Consider the following 10,037-nt stretch of genomic DNA (forward strand, 5'->3'; position numbering starts at 1 on the left):
CGTTACTATAGTAACATTAACTGTTGTAGTAACTATGCTATTTTACCAGAAATACTGTAAATATATTTGTAATAAATGTTAATATTATTAGCCTACAAACATATGAAATATTGTATATTAGGGCAATAAAAGTCACTTTTATGGAGGTTGTTTTTTTATTTATACATGTGTTTAGGATATTGTTTTTCATTACAAATTCCATAGATTATTATTATTATTTATTTATTTTTTCAAATTAATTACATACAATAATTACACCTAACCATGTGATCTTTTTTACCTGTGATTAACATGATCTTACTAATAACACAGTTAAACTCTGGATATTATGTACGAACAATGTTAAATTGTCATAAAGGCAAATACAAAGCAGAATTTAACAAAAAAGCTTTAAAGCGTGGACACTCATGAATTAACGATGAAGTCATGACTTTTTCACCTTTGTAAATATGTTCAGTTCTAATTAACTTTAATTGAAATATGTGAATTAAAGGTGCACTCAGTAACTCTTTATTCATGTCATGTTGGTCTGACAGCGACCCCTAGTGGTGTGGATGCAGCATCATTTAAATCAGCAGTTTCAGTTACAGATGCCATTAATTCACTATTCACAATCAACCAAGAGTGAAAGTGTCCAATAACAAGATGGTTACCTGAGATTAAGCCAGTAGTATTCAGCTGATCATGTGATTCTTAAATGGCCGCCCCCATGCCCTATGTAGAATAAAACAGCTTTTATAAGGTCACTGATATGACTACAGTCCTCATCTCATGTGAGTGCTCATGATTTTATACATATGTTTCAATATTATAATTCATTTCTTCAGGAGTAAAACTTTTTTAAAGGTGAAAAATGACTTAAATAATGAAGAGTCTGGCAAAAGGGAAACAATTGATTGTTTTGGATAATGTAACGGAGTTAAGATAACCCTGATAAATGAGTTATTAATTAACTTTTGCTGTTTTTCTTTAGTTAATATTAGTACATTTTGCTGACAAGAAAATGAAATAAGAATAATAACAGTAACTAGATAGGTACATTTCCTGAAGAAAATGTGAGTGGTGCTTGCCGTGGCAAAACACGTCAAATAGCATTTTATAACTTGTTGCTAAGCACTAAAATAATGGTCTTAGAATGTTGTTAGCATGTGTTTTTCATGATGGCAGCATGTAGGTGTTATGTTTGAGTTAACATGATGCTAGCACATTTTTAGCATGTTGTAGCACTTGGCTAGGCCATGCTAGCATGTGTTAGCATGAAGGTAGCACGTTTTTAGCATGTTTTAGCACTTGGCTAGGTGATGCTAACATGTGTTAACATGATGATAACACGTTTTTAGCATGTTTTAACACTTCGCTAGGCGATGTTAGCATGTGTTAACATGAAGGTAGCACGTTTTTAGCATGTTTTAACAGTTGGCTAGGCGATGCTAGTGTTTGTTATCATGATACTAACACATTTTTAGCATGTTTTAACACTTCGCTAGGCGATGCTAAAATGTGTTAGCATGATGCTAGCACGTTTTTAGCATGTTTTAGCACTTGGCTAGGTGATGCTAGCATGTTTTAGCATGATGATAGCATGCTTTTAGCATGTTGTAGCACTTTGCTAGGCGATGCTAGCATGTGTTAGCATGATGCTAGCACATCTTTAGAATGTTTTAGCACTTTGCTAGGCGATGCTAGCATGTGTTAGTATAACTATCAAAAGAAATTAAACAAATTTGAAAAAAATTATCTTTCTCTATCTTTAAAGCCATCTGTGCACTTTAAGGTGGCACAGAAGCTGCATCTGAAATGACATTTCTGTCACACACCGTTTAATGCTGCTCAGAGGTGGCATAAATGCAATTACACAAGAATTACAACTGCATGAATAATGTTATTAAATTATAGGCGCTGCAAATGATTTAGCGCTCTGAAGCTGTCACGTGAATTATCTGTCAAATTCAACAGTTGCTCAATAGCGCCCTCATCTGACAAACATTATGAATCACAGCCTCAGTGATCCGCTTCATATGCAACACTATGAGAACGAGCACAATGATTGACAGGTGAAAAGCGACACACTTTTGTTTGCTGTTTACAGAGTCTACAGCTGTCCCAGAGACCGGTGAGATATCTCAGGACACTTTCATTAATATCTTTATTTTTCGGCATACTTTACTATTAAAAAATCGCTTACAATACCTTTAATGTTTAAATATAAAATGATGAATATAGAAATATTAAATGAATTAAAATGTGAAATTATACTTGGTTTTAAATATGAAACTAAATGATGAAATGTATTCTCGCTGATCATAACAACAACAAAGTTTAAGGCTGCTCTGATGCTGCATTTCATTTACACAGAACCAAAGCAGCATCAGAACTGCCTTTTGATACTTGGGGCTGAGGTGGATCAGAGCAGGCTTCATTTAGTCTGGCAATACACAGAATTTTGAGCAGGCACAGAGCAGGCTTATCTCAGCTGTGTAAAGACGCCTTTAGTGACAATTTAATGGTCAGGTTGCATAAAGCACCTTAAATGTAATTTTCTCTCAAGCTCACCCTAAACATTTCCATCTAACTATTGTCTTATTTGTCCTGTCTACTGCGCGCTGAGTCTGCCGTTGCCCGATTGTCTCTCTGCCTGCTGTGTTGGCGCCCGTCAAAAAAGCCCCGGGATGATCAGACAGCGAGGAGTCGTGATTGTGCCAGCGGAGCATCTTTACTCTTTATCTGTCTGTCGCCGCCTCTTCTCTTTGTATTTCTCAAACTCAATCGTCTTTGTCTCTAAACGGCATGATCACCTCCAGCACACCCTGTACATTGTCTGTCGATGGTGGACATTTCACATTAAACACTGCCATGGGAAAACACAAGTGTATTTTTTAAGTCAAGTATCACAACTACATTTGCTCATAGTGATTTGAACAAAAACATTTGCCCAGATGAAAAATCAGGCAAAGAATCCCATAGACTTACAGTGAAGGAGGGACGTCATATCTAGAGAGTAGAATGTCATTCAGACTCTTTTCACTTGAGATTGTAAACAACCACATAGAACACCCTAGAAACCACCTAGAGAACCCTAGCAAACACCTAGAACACCATAAAAAGCACTGAGATCACCCCAAAAACCAAGGATAACACCCTAGCAACATCCTAGGACACCCTAACAACCACCTAGTAAACCCTAGAAACCACAAAGAACACCCTGGCAAACACCTAGAAACCAATGAGAACACCCTAGAACACCCTAACAACCAACTAGAAAACCCTAGAAACCACCTAGAATATCCCAGAAACCAATGAGAACACCATAACAACCAACAAGAACATCCTATCAAATACCTATAACACCATAGCAGCCACCTAGGATACCCTGGCAAACACCTAGAACACCATAGCAAACAAATAGAACACCCAAGCAAACACCTAATACAACATAACAAACACCTGGAACACCCTAGCAACCACCTAAAATACCCAAGCAACCACCTAGAACACCATAGCAAACACAGAGAACTCCCTAGCAAATACCGAAAACAACCTATCAAACATATAGAACACCATGGCAAACACCTAGAACACTCCAGCAAACACCTAAAACACCCTAGCAACCACCTAGAACACCATAGAAACCACCTATAACACCCTCTCAAACACCTATAACACCCTAGCAACTAATGAGAACACCCTAGTAACCACCTAGAACACCCTAGAAAACACATAGAACACCCTAGCAACCACCTACAACACCCTATTAAACACCTATAACACCGTAGCAGCCACAAATAACAACCTAGAAACCACCTAGAACATCCTAGCAAACACCTAGAACACCCTAGCAAACACCTAAAACACCCCAGCAAACACGTAGAACACCTGGCAATCCCCTAGAACACCCTAGCATTCACCTAGAACACACTAGCAAACACGGAGAGCACCCTAGCAACAACTGAGAACAATCTAAAGCAAACACCTAGATCACCAAACCAACCACCTATTACACCCTAGCAAACACATAGAACACACTAGAAAACACCTAAAATACCCTAGCAACCACATATAACATCCTAGCAACCACATAGAACACCCTAGCAACCATGAGAACACCCAAGCAAACACCTAGAACTCCCTAGCAAACACGAGAACACCCTTTATCAAACACCTACAGGTGAAACTCAAAAAATTAGAATATCGTGCAAAAGTTCATTAATTTCAGTAATTCAACTTAAAAGGTGAAACTAATATATTATATAGACTCATTACAAGCAAAGTAAGATATTTCAAGCCTTTATTTGATATAATTTTGATGATTATGGCTTACAGCTTATGAAAACCCCAAATTCAGAATCTCAGAAAATTAGAATATTGTGAAAAGGTTCAGTATTGTAGGCTCAAAGTGTCACACTCTAATCAGCTAAACACCTGCAAAGGGTTCCTGAGCCTTTAAATGGTCTCTCAGTCTGGTTCAGTTGAATTCATGGGGAAGACTGCTGACCTGACAGTTGTGCAGAAAACCATCATTGACACCCTCCACAAGGAGGGAAAGCCTCAAAAGGTAATTGCAAAAGAAGTTGGATGTTCTCAAAGTGCTGTATCAAAGCACATTAATAGAAAGTTAAGTGGAAGGGAAAAGTGTGGAAGAAAAAGGTGCACAAGCAGCAGGGATGACCGTAGCCTGGAGAGGATTGTCAGGAAAAGGCCATTCAAATGTGTGGGGGAGCTTCACAAGGAGTGGACTGAGGCTGGAGTTACTGCATCAAGAGCCACCACACACAGACGGGTCCTGGACATGGGCTTCAAATGTCAAACGTCTTACCTGGGCTAAAGAAAAAAAGAACTGGTCTGTTGCTCAGTGGTCCAAAGTCCTCTTTTCTGATGAGAGCAAATTTTGCATCTCATTTGGAAACCAAGGTCCCAGAGTCTGGAGGAAGAATGGAGAGGCACACAATCCAAGATGCTTGAAGTCCAGTGTGAAGTTTCCACAGTCTGTGTTGGTTTGGGGAGACATGTCATCGGCTGGTGTTGGTCCACTGTGCTTTATTAAGTCCAGAGTCAACGCAGCCGTCTACCGGGACATTTTAGAGCACTTCATGCTTCCTTCAGCAGACAAGCTTTATGGAGATGCTGACTTCATTTTCCAGCAGGACTTGGCACCTGCCCACACTGCCAAAAGTACCAAAACCTGGTTCAGTGACCATGGTATTACTGTGCTTGATTGGCCAGCAAACTCGCCTGACCTGAACCCCATAGAGAATCTATGGGGCATTGCCAAGAGAAAGATGAGAGACATGAGACCAAACAATGCAGAAGAGCTGAAGGCCGCTATTGAAGCATCTTGGTCTTCCATAACACCTCAGCAGTGCCACAGGCTGATAGCATCCATGCCACGCCGCATTGAGGCAGTAATTAATGCAAAAGGGGCCCAAACCAAGTACTGAGTACATATGCATGATTATACTTTTCAGAGGGCCGACATTTCTGTATTTAAAATCCTTTTTTTTTTATTGATTTCATGTAATATTCTAATTTTCTGAGATTCTGAATTTGGGGTTTTCATAAGCTGTAAGCCATAATCATCAAAATTATATCAAATAAAGGCTTGAAATATCTTACTTTGCTTGTAATGAGTCTATATAATATATTAGTTTCACCTTTTAAGTTGAATTACTGAAATTAATGAACTTTTGCACGATATTCTAATTTTTCGAGTTTCACCTGTAGAACTCTCTAGCAAACACCTACAACACCCTAAAGTAAACACCTAATCCTAACCTAACCCTAGCAACCACCTAGAACACCCTAGCAAACATCTAGAACACTCTAGCAACCACTAAAATTACTCTTTGCTTTAGATTACACCTGGTACAATAGACCTTCCCACAAAATATTGACACATTAGGATTGTGTTTGGGCTTGACAACAAATTTGGAATCATGAACAGTCATGACAGTGTGTGTGTGAAAAGAAGAAACAGGATGGACTAGAAAGGCGAGAATCTGTGATCGAACAGCATTCCCAGCGATGCCACAATAGTGTTCCTTTTACTGTCCCATCACCAGAACTCGATGGTTAATGATGAAGTAACATATTGAGCATGTCTGATTCCAGATCATTAGTGCAAAGCATATGGGTTACACTTTCTGCACTCTTTACACTGCCACTGTGCAAGGGTGCTGTGTGTGGTTGCTTAGGTGTTGCAAGACAGTTGCTAAGGAGTTTTATTAGGTGTTCGGGGTGGTTACTAGAGCATTACAAATATTATGTGCAGTAACTAGATAATATTTAGCATATGGACTTAAATGAGAATGGGGGAGTCATGAGCTGCTGAACTTCCTCAAATACTTACGAAGTACAAAAACATGTCATCATCGTTTCTCTTATAACAATACTTACTGAGAAAAATACAACTTTGTAATTGAGTATTCTGTATCTTATTAATTGTATAAAACATGCAAGTGGTCTAATCAGTGGTGATACATTTAACATTTCATGTCAAAATTGTATAAACCATATTGAGTTTGTTTAGTGTGATGTGAAGAGAGCTGTGGAATAAATTACATAATTTCCTTTTACAGTCACGCAGAATAACAGGAGCAGTACTGCCCTCTGTGGGTTTGTACCGAGTCCTGCAGCCTCTTATAGTGAGACAAAACAACAATTCAGGCTTCTTTTTATTGTCTTTATCAGTTGTCTTTCGAATCTTAGTCGTTCTTGAAATTTTTAATATACCATCAAAAAGGCATAATTTTCTTTGTAAATCTCACAAAACCGGTCTAGAACATGTCCTGGTCATATTTAATCCCCAAATTAAGAAATTCTGGTTTGCATAAAGAAAAACAAAAGCCTTACAATTATTTAAATTCATGAAAATTGAACACAATTTAAAATTCTCATTGTTGCATAAAAGAAAAATATGATTTATAGTGATACCTCATGGTCAGATGTGTCATGCCCGTTCAGGCTGAGGGGGGGGGAAAGATTTCTGAGCCAAGAGGATTTGGAATGGATAATTTGTACTTCCAAAAACGTATTTGTACCGTTGATAATTAAATTAATGATTACTGCATGAAAAAAAAAAAAGTCGGTTCTTCATATGCATGTCAGTCCAGGTCCAATCGAGTCCTGTGTTCTACTGCACGCAGCATCCAGTAATTGCTTGGGAGATCATGCTCACAGGGAGTCAAAGCAGCACCAAGAACAAGCACAATGTTGTGGTAATAAAAACAAATTTAGTCAACTTCAGTGCAGTTAACATACAACTTAATCTGATCTGTGGAGCAGTCAATGTTTTTTTAAGGACTAATCTAGATTATATTTATGGTTTTTGATTAGTAACTGTTCGTATACATTGGTTTTGAAATACATAAAGCAGGTTTGCAACAGATTTGTATCATTGTATCTTCGTGTTAAAAGAAAGCAGAGACCCCTAAGCCCAACCCACATATACCTAAACCACCAATACCTAAACCTACCCCTAACCAACCAATCCCTGCACTTGAGCAAATTCAAACAACGGAGACAATAGGCATATCGGTTAACAATTGCATACCCTTCTATATAATGGTCATGGTATTGCTTGCAGCCTCGGTGATTTTTGCGGATACACCACACCTCATTAAAACAGCTCAGACTGTTGTTTGTGTCTGGTAACTTTATTAAATTTACATGAAGAAAATGCCTCCACTGGAAACGACAGTCTTTTCAATGTTCTCACCAACATCTCTTTCTGGAATACAAGAGAAGGCAGAGGTTAAAAGCGGTTTACAAAAGGACAAACCACAGTGAAGTAATACACCTACTTTGCCTGGTGCAGCTCTGCTCACAGGAGCCAGTGGAAGAGGGATGGCACACCGATGTACTACAGTGGATGAAGACCTGAGCAAGAAGGGGATTAACCACAGCATTCATAAGAACCATTAAGGGTTTAGGGGTGTTGAAAGTTGGATGGTAATCATACCATTCCCTGCAGAGGAGCTAGTGATGCTGGATCCACAAACGTGAACATCTTCACAATAAAGCGCTTGTAATGGGTTGGGAACTGAAGACCAGAGGAGCCATCCACAGGAACCGGTGTGGTGAGGTAACGATCATCCTGGTAAGGGCATCTGGAAGGCAGAGTAACAGTCAGGACTAGCTCAAAACAGACCAATGACAAAAATGCTGGGGTTATACTCACCCATTAACTAGAAGGTCCCACTGAGGCAGGCTGAGGGAATCAGGGGATGATGTCGCCCAGCAATTTCCCAGCATCAGGACAATATTGGGGTCAGTCCTCTCCAAAAGGTGCACCTCAACATACACAGGTTGTCGTAGGACTTTTGTGACTGGGTAATCAGCATCACTGTAGTAGGACGTGTATGCAGCATCCTCTGCAGGAGGACAACATTTTAGAAACCCTAGTTACACTTTCAAGACAGCGATATAGAGAAGCAGTACATTACCTTCTGCACATCCTTTTGTGACACATTGTCCATTTGCCAGGCGAAGCTCCACTCTGAGGGGTCCAGGAGCAGCTACAGGTGGAGGTGGAGGAACGGTGTTGACCTCCACAACCAGAGCTTGAGCAGCAGTGCCAGAATACCTACACTGGAAGAGAAGCCTGGACAACAAACAGGGAGCTTGTAGCACAAGTCAAAGATTGCATTTAAGCTAAAGCATAGATCACCTACTCAAAGTGACTGTCCCTTGTGATGGAACCAAGTGGTCCAGTCCCCACTTCATAGGATGAAGTCATTCTGTTCTCATACACCACATATCCATTGTCCTCCTGCAAACAGCAACATGGTTAGCATCCACTCCTTTCAAAGCAAAACAAGTCTAAACAGCACCAGTACCCACCATCATGCTTGTGCCACAAGCTGTGACAGGGAATTGGTAAATGGCAAAGGAAGGTGTGGACCCAACTGGAGCACAAGGTGGGTCATTTCCACCCAACAGACGGACTGTATCCAGACTTAGTGAAGGCAGTGTAACATCTCTAGCCACCACAACCACAAACTGGCCATCTCTAATACACTGGACGGTCACTGTTTCAAGGTAGAGAGCAAGTTACCTCAGAGAATCAGTTGAATACGAACAACCTTACAATTAGCTCAACACACTTACCGGCTTTCCCATAGTAACACTGCTGTCCGTCAAAGCAGCAGTTTATAGCGTCACACTCAGCAGCACTGATACCAGGTGGTCCACATTGGATCTGCTCATAATCAGCTACAGCACACTTGTCAAGAGGCTCTGCCTGTGCCACTGGCTGCTTGGGTGGAAACGCTTGAGAAACCTGTTGTGCGGTTTGCTGTTGCAGGGCCTGTTGAGCCAAAAACTTCCGATCACTTGGCTGGAACACAACATCTTGAGGATTCTTGGCTAAAATTCCTCTAGTCTGCTGGAGGACTGAAGCTTGAGGATTCTGGGCTGGACCCCACCCTTGATTTTGCAGTTGCAGACCCTGTGGAGCCAAAAACTTCCGATCACTTGGCTGGAACACAACATCTTGAGGATTGTTGGCTAAAATTCCTCCTCTAGTTCGCTGGAGGACTGAAGCTTGAGGATTCTGGACTGGATTTCCCCCTTGTCGTCGAGTCTGCTGTGGAGTTAAAAACTGTTGATCACTTGGCTGAAATGCAAAAGATTGACCACTCCTGGCTGGAATCCCTCCTTGTTGGCCACTTTGCTGAAAGACTGAATCTTGAGGCACCTGGGGCAGATTACTCCACTGTGGAACAGCATGACAGAAAGCACAAAACCACACACAAAGTGCCAAAAGATGAAATGTACCCATACTTTCTGCCATTACTCCACAACTGAATTCATCATTCAAGTGGATCCCTTTTTAATCCTATGAAGTGCAGCTCATTAACGATGTCACTCCCTGTTCAATTAACAGTATTCATTCATCAGACTGGGCATTTACAGATAAGGTGATTCTAATTGATTCTAAAAAGGTAACCTGAAGATTTTGTGTGGTCACATTTAGTCTAATTAACATGCTAGTCTTCACACAACTTAATTCAAAGAATTCACAACAAATGATGAAATGCCCA

General features: G+C 40.2%; 1 protein-coding gene across 1 annotated transcript in view; it reads right to left on the bottom strand.

Moving 5' to 3' along the window:
- The window catches only part of LOC127623972 (zona pellucida sperm-binding protein 4-like), a 12,077-nt gene extending 2,290 nt beyond the window's left edge, over nucleotides 1-9,787 (bottom strand). The window contains exons 1-8 of the mRNA XM_052098540.1: nucleotides 9,103-9,787; nucleotides 8,836-9,023; nucleotides 8,667-8,764; nucleotides 8,439-8,596; nucleotides 8,174-8,366; nucleotides 7,955-8,102; nucleotides 7,797-7,872; nucleotides 7,663-7,723 (exon numbers count right to left, since the gene is read on the bottom strand). Of these exons, the coding sequence (XP_051954500.1) occupies nucleotides 7,663-7,723; nucleotides 7,797-7,872; nucleotides 7,955-8,102; nucleotides 8,174-8,366; nucleotides 8,439-8,596; nucleotides 8,667-8,764; nucleotides 8,836-9,023; nucleotides 9,103-9,787 (1,607 nt within the window). The remainder of the gene's footprint in view (nucleotides 1-7,662; nucleotides 7,724-7,796; nucleotides 7,873-7,954; nucleotides 8,103-8,173; nucleotides 8,367-8,438; nucleotides 8,597-8,666; nucleotides 8,765-8,835; nucleotides 9,024-9,102) is intronic.
- Nucleotides 9,788-10,037: the final 250 nt, after the last annotated feature.

The sequence above is a fragment of the Xyrauchen texanus genome, chromosome 30 (assembly GCF_025860055.1).
Source record: "Xyrauchen texanus isolate HMW12.3.18 chromosome 30, RBS_HiC_50CHRs, whole genome shotgun sequence".
NCBI classification, from domain to species: domain Eukaryota; kingdom Metazoa; phylum Chordata; class Actinopteri; order Cypriniformes; family Catostomidae; genus Xyrauchen; species Xyrauchen texanus.